Source organism: Sinocyclocheilus anshuiensis, unplaced genomic scaffold (genome assembly GCF_001515605.1).
Source record: "Sinocyclocheilus anshuiensis isolate Anshui unplaced genomic scaffold, SAMN03320099.WGS_v1.1 scaffold1453, whole genome shotgun sequence".
NCBI classification, from domain to species: Eukaryota; Metazoa; Chordata; class Actinopteri; order Cypriniformes; family Cyprinidae; genus Sinocyclocheilus; species Sinocyclocheilus anshuiensis.
This window is the reverse complement of record NW_015549558.1, coordinates 770,553-783,343: the sequence shown is the minus strand read 5'-3', so window position 1 is coordinate 783,343 and position 12,791 is coordinate 770,553. Positions and strand designations below refer to the sequence as shown.

At 37.5% G+C, this 12,791-nt stretch overlaps 1 protein-coding gene across 1 annotated transcript in view; it reads left to right on the top strand.

The window, feature by feature from the left end:
• Positions 1-11,510, top strand: part of LOC107656993 (acidic mammalian chitinase-like) — a 12,680-nt gene extending 1,170 nt beyond the window's left edge. The window contains exons 3-9 of the mRNA XM_016444964.1: positions 2,398-2,563; positions 2,784-2,908; positions 3,078-3,201; positions 6,303-6,307; positions 9,741-9,906; positions 10,004-10,091; positions 10,967-11,510. Of these exons, the coding sequence (XP_016300450.1) occupies positions 2,398-2,563; positions 2,784-2,908; positions 3,078-3,201; positions 6,303-6,307; positions 9,741-9,906; positions 10,004-10,091; positions 10,967-11,235 (943 nt within the window). The 3' untranslated portion in view covers positions 11,236-11,510. The remainder of the gene's footprint in view (positions 1-2,397; positions 2,564-2,783; positions 2,909-3,077; positions 3,202-6,302; positions 6,308-9,740; positions 9,907-10,003; positions 10,092-10,966) is intronic.
• The last annotated feature ends 1,281 nt before the right edge of the window (positions 11,511-12,791 follow it).

Here is a 12,791-nt window from a genome sequence, read left to right as displayed (position 1 = left end):
TTAGTTTTGACTGCTTTTATTGTCCTCATTTGTAAGTCGCTTTGGATAAAAGCGTCTGCTAAATGTAAATGCTAATTATTCTATTACGTTCCATCTATTTAGCGCGCAGCAGCGCTCGCTCACGCACATTTATTCATTCATTTGATTCGTTCAAATGGCTGATTCATTCAGGAGTGAAGTAAATGGTTCTTTATGAATGGTTCATTGAATCATTACTTGTTCGATTTGAAGCGGATCATCACCATCAGACCGATCGGTGTTTGTGACATCAAAGTACCTCAAGAGCTATAGAGAGCACACGACTCTGCATGCTTTTGAATCGCTCTCGCGGGCCTTTGATGTCATACACCGATCGGTCTGTGCCAAATGGTTCACCAATTCGTTCAAAACGTGCATTAAGAAATGAAATGCCGCTGTGTGTTGCTCGGAGACGAACAGTTCTGCTTTGCCTTTTATATTTTCATTGGCAAAATTGAGCAAAACAGACAACATTGTGTCTAAAATAACACAATATTAACTTCTTACTTACTGAACTGTTGTATAAGATCAGTATCACATTTGCACTCGTGTGATATTGCACTTAGCCTATTGCTTGTGTGATATTGCTGAACTATATGATGTAAATATGAGACAAACTCAAACAGGGGCATTTTTGCCCCATATTGTGAATTTTAGGGACATTCTAACTACGTGCTCTATAGGCTCCATCACGCAGTGAGTTGTTGCCCTGCCTCATATTTGTCATCAGTCAATTGTATGAAATGTCAGATGACCCACATAGGTCTGGCCTGGGGCAGGGCAAGTGCGTTAAATGCCTTATTATTTTAACGCGTTATTTTTCACCTTAATCTAATTAACGCGTTAAATTACCAGCCCTAATTATATTATGATTTTATTTATTTATTTCAGGATGGGCCTCCCAACTCGCATGCTACTTCACAAACTGGTCTCAGTACAGACCTGACGTTGGCAAGTACCTGCCAGCACCTCAGTTGTGGTATTGAAGGTGGAAGAGAGCGCTGTACATTCACTCCCCCCACCTACAATCCCTGCCGGCCTTGAGACTCGAACTCGCAACCATTAGGCTATGACTTCCCCTTAAATAATTGTTCATTTATGAAACACCTTGTGAGTACCTTGTACCTGCAATTGTTGATCAGTTAGTACACTGTAAGAAAAATATCTAGAGTACTGAACTGTTGTATAAGATCAGTATCACATTTGCACTCGTGTGATATTGCACTTAGCCTATTGCTTGTGTGATATTGCTGAACTATATGATGTAAATATGAGACAAACTCAAACAGGGGCATTTTTGCCCCATATTGTGAATTTTAGGGACATTCTAACTACGTGCTCTATAGGCTCCATCACGCAGTGAGTTGTTGCCCTGCCTCATATTTGTTCCCCTTAAATAATTGTTCATTTATGAAACACCTTGTGAGTACCTTGTACCTGCAATTGTTGATCAGTTAGTACACTGTAAGAAAAATATCTAGAGAAATGGAAAAGGTTCTAGTAATTCAATTCAAGTTTATTTGTATAGCACTTTTCACGATACAAATCGTTGCAAAGCAGATTTTAATTGACCAAGACATTATCTGTTATCCATTTCCCATTATCCGTTGTAACCCTGTATCCCCAAAACACAAAATACAATGTGTAATTTCAAATGCAGGTTAAAAAAAACCAGTGAAAAATAATTACAGAAAATTCCTTCATATTAACATAGTAGATTGTGCTCTACTTTTACAGACTTTTATTAGAGTGTAACTTAGGCTACACTGCTTAAAACTACAATTGTTCAGAATATTCAGTTTTACTAGTTTACTAGCTAATAAAAAAAGGTGTAAGTGTTAAATAATTCAATGTTGTGTTTACAATTAGTTGTTTATATTTTAATATTGCATTATACATATTATTTTACAAACAAATCTAAATTAACATATATCAAATATATTTTTTGCTGAGATTTGATGCAGTGAAACAATTTTGCATTGTGATTACGTGATTATGTCGTCGTGCAATGACATCACAACATCATTTAGCAACTTTTAGCAACAAATCAACCTTCCTTTAGCAACTTCCCCTGAAAATTAGTTGGCAACACTGCCTGTGACGTGTCAGTTATGCACTGAGGAAAACACAATGTCTCAAATGCATTAAACGGCACAAATATTCACTGTTTGCCATGGTGGATCGATTTGATCCATGATAATAAGCGTGCACATCAAATTATCCTGACTCATTGAACCTGAATCGAATTCGTGAGATTGCGTGAACTTAAATGGTCGTTTATGAAACCGCTTTAGTCCCGATTGATTTGTTAGGTTATTTCAAGTCAGGTTTTGGACTTTAATCCCCGCTTTTCTTAGCGTCTTATGAAACACCCCCCAGGTTTACTATCATGGTGTCCACATCAGCAAACAGGCAGACGTTTATTCAGTCCTCCATCACATTTCTGAGGAAACATGGCTTTGATGGTCTGGATCTGGACTGGGAGTATCCGGGTTCTCGTGGAAGTCCTCCAGAAGACAAGCAAAGGTTCACTCTGCTCTGTAAGGTACTGCAGTATTTACAAATGTGCAGTATTTATATATGTGTATATATGTGTGTGTGTTTATTATTTGTTTTTATATTATATTTTGAATGCCAGATTTTTAACATGTCGTTTTCTTTTTCTTTTTTTTTTTTTTTAATAAATATTTCCTATATATCATATTGTATATATTATTTAAAAAAAAAACAGATTTTAATCCACTGCAAACCTGTGACTATAACAGGAGATCTTGGAAGCTTATGAGGCAGAGAGTGCTGCCACTGGACGCCCCAGACTCATGCTCACTGCTGCAGTGGCTGCTGGGAAAGGAACCATTGATGCTGGTTATGAAATTGCAGAAATTGCCAAGTATGTCTTCTGAAGAGTTTTTGTTCACTTTGAATCATGAAATACGAATATGTTTTGGACGACATACCTTAAAATATCAATCGAATTAATATTTAATGATTTTATTTGGTTGAACGTCTTGAGTCTGAACTGATGACTCTGAATTTGCGTTTACCTTCTGGTAATGCAGGTATTTGGACTTCATTAATGTGATGACCTATGACTTCCATGGCTCATGGGAAAGTGTCACTGGGCACAACAGTCCTCTGTACCGTGGCTCTGGAGACACAGGAGACAATATCAACTTCAATACTGTAAGAAGGCCTTATATCCAACTGTATTCTTAGCTTCTGAAATATAACATCATGTACAGTCATGGCCAAAAGTTTTGGCAGTGACATAAATTTTGTGTTTTGTAAAATTTGCTGCTTCAGTATTTGTAGATTATTTTTCCACATGTTTCTATGGTATACTGAAAAACAATGATAAGCATATCATAAGTTTTAAAGGCTTTTATTGGCAAAAAAATATAAGAAGTCAATATTTACAGTTGACCCTTGTTCTTCATAACTTCTGCAATCTGCTCTGGCATGCTGGATATTAGCTTCTGGGCCAAATCCTGGACTCATGGTAGCATTCACCTTTTCTTCTCCGAACAATCGATTTTCCAGATGTCCCAAACAGTCAGAAGGGATCTTTATCAGAGAAAATAACTTTGCACCAGTCTTCTGCTGTCCAATCCTTGTACTTCCTGCAGAATTTCAGTCTGTCTTTGACGTTTTTCTTGGAGAGAAGTGGCTTCTTTGCTGCCCTTCTTGACACCAGGCCGTTGTCCATAAGTCTTGGCCTCACTGTCTGTGCAGATGCTCTCATACCAGCCTGCTGCTGCCATTGCTAACAAGAACACAACGATTGGAAGCGCTTCTTCCCTCCTTTTTATATCAATCAGTCTGCTCTTACGATCTAATTGGTATGATAGTGATTTTACCTGACTAGTACTCATTCACACTTTCACATGTGCTGCTGATGTTAGTCAATTAATGTTAGCTGGTCATTTGGTGTCAGGATCAAAAAACAGTGAAATTTGTTTTTTTTTGTGTGAAAGTGTTTTTTTTTTTTGGCCAATGAAGCTTTTAGCAATTATTTAAAATGCATCTGATCACTCTACACAATCTAGAAACAATGTGGATGAACACCACAACAGCTTAAGCAGCAAACTTTGCAAAACACAAAATTTATTAACAAGAACACAATAATTGGAAGCGTTTCTTCCCTCCTTTTATAGCAATCAGTCTGCTCTTACAGTCTATTTAGTATGATAGTGACTTCACCTGGCTAGTACTCATTCACAGTTTTTAGCAATTATTTAAAATGCATCTGATCACTCTACACAATAATCTAGAAACATTATGAACACCACAACAGCTTAAGCAGCAAACTTTGCAAAACACAATTTGTCACTGCCAAAACTTTTGGCCACGACTGTATATCATATAAATGATTGTGAATGATACTATGAGTCTGTTTTTCAATTTAACATGCAGCTAATAATATAATACTACTTTAATTAAAAAAAAATGCTACATTTTGTTGAAATTCTTAAAAAGGAAGCAGTCTGTCTGATTAAAACTAACCTGATAAGCACTCATTTTCCTTTGTTATTTTACATGGAAAGTGAACATAACTGTTGACTTTCATCCTCTCTATAATAATTAAGCCATTTTGGGAAACAAGCATGATCAAACATCTATTGTGGAGTGGAATCTGGGTCGGGGCAGACTATAGTTTCTTACAACATTTACAGTCATTTTCAGTCTCAGCACAGACCATATAATATCAGTGCCAAAAAATAACTAAGGATTCAAAGTAACATTCAAACAACCAATAACAATACCTTTGTATTGAGCTACAGCTTTGTGATACAAGTGATATCCAGAGGCAAATGTTTAGAGAGCTAGACAATCAGTCATAATAAATCACTTAAGTCTAACACTAATCTATTGGCCCATAATGCAAGCTTTGAAAATGTACGACAGCACTAAAATCTGAATGAATGTACACACTATAAAGGTAACTAGAACAGCTCCATTTAGAGCTCAGGGTGTTTGAGATGAATTTCTCAGAAAGTTAGTCCAAAACACCAAAGCAGCATGTCTGACAATGTAATGTCATAAATATTAACTGGGCGTTTTGAAGCAGACTTAACTAGTTCAGTCATGTCCTCTGCACCCATTAACATTTTAAAATACAAAAAGACGCTCGAAGCTCCTGAAAATTATAATAATCTAGAAAACTATTCATCACTTATTAACAATCCATTCATTATCATCATGCCCATTTGGTCTGATTTATTCACATTTATTCACATAGCGTGTTCTTTAACTGTGTACAGTCTCTTATGGACTTTGAAGGAGCTCAGTTGAAGCGTAATTGTGTTTAGCAATACTGTAGGTTGTGTTCGTTTACTTTGTTATTCAGCCAACAAACTTACAGTGATTGGCTGGACTAATCGTTACTCATGGCAGACGCAGTGACAAAAATCAGTACTTAGAGGTCAGGGTAATAAGGTTTGAATAGAAATACATACAGTATGTATGTAATATGACATTATTTATTGTAGTGTATACTGTAAGTCACTTGGGATAAAAGCATGATGCAGATGCATGAATGGATGCACATAACCATGACCTGTCAACAACATGAGGGTGAGTAACTGATGGCACAATTTTATTTTTGGGTGAAATACCCCTCTAGAGTGAAGAAGGTGTGAAGAGCAAAAGTTAATAGCTATCAGAACTATAGTCTGGACTGAATGAATCGGTTCAGCTGAATGAGTAAGTAAGTAAAGTAATCCATTACATACACATTTAAGGTCTTTTTAGAAGAAACTGCAGGGGGGTTCTTTAATCATAAAAATGAAAAAATTAAAGTTATGACAGCTGTGATCATCCTGTCAGTTTATTGGGCCATAATGATAAAATGGTCATACAGAACAAGTGTTCTAACCTGACACTGTCTTTGACATTTGCTTTGTCCATTGTGGTTCTCATATCAGATGTGTGTAAATCACTGGTTGTGACCCTGCTCAACAATACAACAGTATGGACGGTGGTAGGTTACCTTGTACATTTTAGTTGTGCACACCATCTCTGTTTTATCAGTTACTAAGGACTTGCAAGTTGTGCGTCAACAGGATGACATGCAAGACTAATGACTATGACTAAAACAAAATGACATGCAAAACTAGCCGAGCCGATCCAGACAGTTACAGAAGTGCAGGTGACAGACTCTATGACTGTAAAGTAGAACTGCAGAAGTAGCTCCTGTGGCAGGTTGGACTTCCTCAGCTGGCAAAGGAAATACAACCTCTGCTGGGCCTTTTCACAACTGAGTCTATATGAGTTTCCTATTTCAGGTCCTGTGAGATTATAGTGCCCAAGAACCTGAATGACTCCACTGTTGCCACAGTGCTGTTCATGATGGTGAGTGGGGGTAATCCTGGGGTGTTTCTCCTAAAGTCATGTCCACTGTTTTGAGCATGTTCAGCTCCAGTTTATGACTGCACCAGACAGCCAGCTCCTCAACCTCCCTTTTATATGCAGACTTGTCACCATCATGGATGAGGCCGTTGACTGTCATCCGCAAACTTCAGGAGCTTTACAGAAGAGTCTTTAGAGGTGCAGTCGTTGGTGTAGAGGGAGAAGAGCAGTGGGGAGAGTACACATCCCTGGGGGGCACCGGCGCTGATTGTTACAGGGGTTGGATATGAATTTCCCCAGCCTCACTAGCTGCTGCCTGTCTGTCAGAAAGCTGGTAATCCACTGACCGATAGAGCTGGGAACAGAGAGCTGGGCTAATTTGGTCTGGAGGAGAGCAGGGATGATGGTGTTGAAAGCCGAGCTGAAGTCCACAAACAGGATCCTCACATAAGTCTCTGGTTTTTCCAGAGGTTGCAGGATGCAGTGCAGTACAATATTGACAGCATCATCAAACGACCTTATTGCCCGAAAAGTAAAAATGTACAAGCTCCAGCAAGGGTCCGGTAATGTCCTTCAGGTGGGTCAACATTAGTCTTTCAAATCACTTCATGACCACAGATGTTAAAGCAATAGGTCTGTAGTCATTCAGTCCTGTGATTTTAGGTTTCTTTAGGATGGGGATTATGGTGGAGCATTTGAAGCACAGCTCCAGTGATCTGTGAAGATCTTTGTGAATATAGTGGCCAGCTGGTCAGCACAGAATTTCAGACAGGCTGGTGAAATGCCGTCTGGGCCTGGTGTTTTCCTTGTCTTCTGTTTGTGGAGGACCCGACACACATCCTCTTCACAGATCGTAAGTGCAGGAGGGAGGGAGAGGGAGGTTGCTGGAGGTGTTGATGAATGTATGGAGAGAAGGTCAGAACGGGTGTTTTGGGGTGTGAGACCGGGTTTTGCAAACCTGCAATAAAACTCATTCAGGTCATCAGACAGTTATTGATTCGCCACAGTGTCTTGTAACTGGTGACGTCGGCCTTTCCACACTGATAGGGTTGATGGCTGAAAACTGTTTTTTCAGCTTTTCACTTAGCCACTCTGATCTCCTTTGTCAGTGTGTTTTTGGCCTGATTATACTGTACATGCATCTCATCCCACGCCTCCGTTGCTAATTCCAAAACGTCATTTTAGACCTAGGAATGGAGGCTTGAGCAGTTATTACTGCAGCTATTAGAGAGAGAGAGAGAGATTATAAAGCCAGTTGGCATCCCATCACAAATCACAATGACATCCTTACAGTGCACTAACCTGTCTTGCAAAAGAACGTTTTGATAGACTAATTAAGCAGTTCTTCTGGCCTCCCTCTCCTTTTCATGACGTTACTAGTACCCAGATTTTTCCCCCTAGCATTTTCATTTAGTCTCACTTCCACTGTAACGTTACTTCTAACTTCAACTGTTCTCGGAGCAGCCTCAACACTGATTGGTTCTTTTTACTAGCTGGGGTGGGACCTGCAATTTTATTGGGTCCCTCTCCTTTTTGTAGCTGACTGAGCTGAAAAGATTAGGTGTGTTTGACTCTCGTGCTACTTTGATGTCATACACTGATCGGTCTGCGCAGCGCCGCTTCAAGTCGAACACACCTATTAATAATCAGACTAAAACATTTTTATTGGGGGGAGAGAGGAGATATTTGGAAAGAATTTTTAACTAAATTGCATGTTTTTGAGGTTTTCATTAAACTCTCAGGCTTACAAGCTGACTTTGTATTATATATACCAATATGATTCATATATAGGCGTATATATATATATATATATATATATATAGCATAACTACTGGATTTAGTGGGCAGTGGGGGCCCCTATAATTGTCACCACCTTTCACCCCACTAGCGACAGCCCTGATTGGTGTGCACGTGTGTGGATCTTTTGTGCATATTTGTCGAAGGTATTGAGACTGTTTTCACTCCATAAATCTCTTTTTCACCCCATGTTACACTTTGTTTGTTACACCGAGCGTGCAGCACTGAACAAAACGGTGGCGTTTTGAGCGGTGAGTGGACTCTAACTTAAACGCTTGGCAATTGCGTTCAAGGACAATCAACAGAAAATGTTGTGATTGGCTACATTGATCAATGCTACAAAAACACTTTGAAAATAGAAACCTTTGAGGCTCTCCAAAGTTCAAACACAAATACACACTGGAGCACTTGGGAAATGTTTCACCAGTATCCTATTTCTACAGCTTCAACTCAGGTGCTCTTGCTTTCTGCTGTGCTAACAAGATAAAAAAAAAATCTATTACAATTACAAAAGACTGTTATAATACAACAGTTGATTACCTAACCATGTGTGCCAATATCCAGGGCAGATGACAGTGAGCAGCTGTTTCAGGGAAATTCAGTTCTTGTGTGTTTTGGTTAGTCATCATTGGTATTATGCAGGAGTGAGTTCTGTGTGTTATATAAACGATAACTCCTGTCTTTGATACAGCAGTAGCAGACAGAGTTTCTTGACTGATTCACCATCACATTATGATGACCAAACTCATTTTTCTAGCTGGTAAGTGATTGCTGATATTACAGAATGAATTTTTAAGAGCTTCATGGCCTTAGAGTGTTTTATATGTTAACATTTGGTTTTACCTTCTTTCAGGCTTTTCCCTGGCATTGTGTCACTTTGGTAATTTTTTCTTTTAATTTGTTGTTTCATTCCTAATAATAATAATAATTCTAATAATAATAATTTATTCATTATGCAAACCGTTTTTCTTATTAGGATCGTGGGAATGATAAATAATAATAATTGCTTTTATTATTATGCATTACTATTAATATTTATTATAATGAATAATTATATATTATATTATTTTATATTTTATATATTTATTTCAGGATGGGCCTCCCAACTCGCATGCTACTTCACAAACTGGTCTCAGTACAGACCTGACGTTGGCAAGTACCTGCCAGAAAATGTGGATCCACATCTGTGCACTCATTTAATTTATGCTTTTTCCGTCATTAATCAGGCGAATGAGTTGATCAAGTACGAATGGAATGATGACACTCTCTACAAATCTTTCAATGGACTAAAGGACAAGTATATATCTTGATGTTTTGTTTGTGAATGCATTTGATAAAATAGAATGCATTATGTAATGTAGTTTTGAATAATGATGATTTGTCAGAGAGCAATACAGAAAATAATGATTCAAATATTTGACTTGACAGAAATCCCAACTTGAAAACTCTCTTGGCTGTTGGAGGATGGAACTTTGGCACAGCTCAGTAAGAATGCTGCTCAAAACACTGAATTTTGAGGGATGTATGATAAACATAACTTTATTTCATTTTCATGAAACTTCTCGCCATGACTTCAGGTTTACTATCATGGTGTCCACATCAGCAAACAGGCAGACGTTTATTCAGTCCTCCATCACATTTCTGAGGAAACATGGCTTTGATGGTCTGGATCTGGACTGGGAGTATCCGGGTTCTCGTGGAAGTCCTCCAGAAGACAAGCAAAGGTTCACTCTGCTCTGTAAGGTACTGCAGTATTTACAGATTTTTATATTATATATAAATATATTATATTTATTTATTGTATTTGTATTTAGATTTTATATTATATTTTGAATGCCAGATTTTGGATCTTGATGATTTTACAGGACAGTTCTGTGGGCAGGGCACATACCCTCTCATTGGACATCTCCGTACACTTCTTAATAATGGTATGTCTCTTATCTTAATCAAGCCCATTTTTGCCACAGAAGACAAAAAAAAGTTGTGTGTTAGTAAAACGTATTTATAAAATAATTAGAAATTATGAGATACAAAATGTTATAATCATGAGACAAAAAGTCGAAGTTATGAAATCATCATTAAGAGACAAAAAGTCTTAGTATCTCATAAATTCGACTTTTGATCTCGTAACTGACTTAATATGCCATTAATTTTTCTTATTATGACTTAGTATTTCATCATTTCAACTTTTTATCTCATAATTACTTTGTACATCTGTACAAAGATTATAAAGAATAGTTAATCTGCAGTCAGTTCTATGTCACCCTGTCGCAATTTATTTTGTGATAATGACTGACTGACTGTGTACATTATCCCGCTTATTGCACGACTACACTCCTTAAATTAATACATGTATGTGAAATATTGATTTGACTTGAGATTGGTTCATAATGGTTCATTACCTGTACTTTATCTTAAAGTTTTTGCTAAAAAAAAACAACAATAGTCCATTACAGTGTACAAAATGATCGGCCGAGCAACAAGATGAGCACTGCAACAATATTACAGTAATTTTCATAAGGAAGACCTTTTGAGGTCTTTTTCATGAAAATTGATAACTTGCATGCAAGATGGTGCCAGATGCATTTGTATGAAACGTGACAGAGCTTAATGTATGAGATATGACAGTATCACTGATTTCAGTCACAGTGTTACTATGACAAAGCCAAATATTAGGAAATATCAGACAGCTGGATGCCATGACTGACCAATCAGAATCAGGTATTCCAGAGAGCAGTGTAATAAACTAGATCTATAACTGGAAAACTAAGATAAAATATCAAATTCAAATTTTCTCCTCCAGATATTCAACCTCTCTCTCCAAATACAACACATGAGCCTGGTAAGACCACAACAACAGCATCCACTGCCGTATTTCAATCCACAAGACCTCATGTTGTCCCGACAGCTCCGTCAGAGTTCTGTCTAGGCAAACCAGACGGGTTATATGTAAACACACATGACCTGACGACCTTCATTCAGTGTTCTAATGGCAGGACCTTTGTAAAGAGCTGCCCTACAAACACTGTCTACAATCCTGACTGCTTGTGCTGTGACTGGCCTAAGAATTAACCTCGTGTTGTCACTGTTCCACTCCTGCAAAGATATCCTGTGGAATTTTGGCAGTATTTTTTAATTACTATTTGCAGCCAGTAGTGGTGCAAAATTTTTACACTTTACCTTTAAGTATAGTGTTCATGTCTTTAAATTTAACAGACAGTCAATGATATAATACTACTTTCTTAAAATAATAATACGCTTAAGAAAGTCTTAAGAAATGAGCACAGCCTGTCTAATATGTCTGAATAAAACTAACCTGATTAAGCATTAATTGTCTGAATTTTTTACATTTAGATTGGGACTGCATTTGGTATCCTCGTGACATGGTTAATTTCTAAACATATTTTTAGATAAAATGTATTTTTTTTCTACATTTGAATATTTATTATTAAAAAAACCGAACACACATCTATGTTTGTATTAAAACAATTTATTAATTTAAACTTTCTTAAAATTTCAAATGAATGCATTTTAATTAAATTATTTAATTTAATTAAACATTTACAGTAATTTTCAGTCTCAGCACAGACCATATCAGTGCCAAAAAATAACTAAGGATTCAAAGTAACATTCAAACAACCAATAACAATACCTTTGTGTTGAGCTACAGCTTTGTGATCTAGAGGCATCTGATATCTAGAGGTAAATGTTTAATGGAGCCAGACATAATCAGTCATAGTAAATCACTTCAGTTTAACACAATATCTAATTATTAATCTGTTGGCCCATAACAATATCTAATTATTAATCTGTTGGCCCATAATGCAAGCTTTGGAAATGTACCACAGCGCTAACCTAAACCTTCATAAAATCTGAATGAATGGAAACACTAGCAAGATAACTACAGAAAGAGCATTTGATAGAATAGCTCCATGTAGAGTTCAGGGTGTTTGAGATGAATCTCTCAGAAAGTTAGTCCAAAACACCAAAGCAGCATGTCTGACAATGTAATGTCATAGATATTATGCATTTTGAAGCAGACTTAACCAGAGTTAACTAGTTTAGTCATGTCTTCATCAGTGTAAGTAACATCCCACCATTTACAGCTTATGCTGGCTACTGTGAGGTGGCGGCAACTTCCTGATGTCATTATTCTGGATGAGCTGGGAGTAAAACAGCACGATCTCTTCATAGTTCTGAATGGAGAGTCTCTCGTTCACACCGTGAAATCTAGAGGAGGAACATGAATGTTTCATCATATAAAAACTTGACATTTCAAGCTGGGATACTCCATTGTATTACAAAGAGCATTTCTCCTGTGTCTTACCTCTGAGGATCACCTGGTTTGAACCATGACGGAGCAAAGCGATATTTATCTTGCGTGATATCCTTGTAGTGACTGCTGTCACTGTTGCCAACACAGATACCTGTGAGTGGAAATCATAGATCAGCTAGAAGTGGCTCTTCATAAGTCAATGATATATGTAAGGGGTGCTTCAGCAGAAATGCATCACTTGTCAGGGGCCACCGTGAGCTGAGGAAACATGCTCTGCACCGTTTTCTTTATGATCTGGAAGCCAAACGCCTGCTCATCATAGGAGCTGATGGGCAACGGGTCGAATCCATCG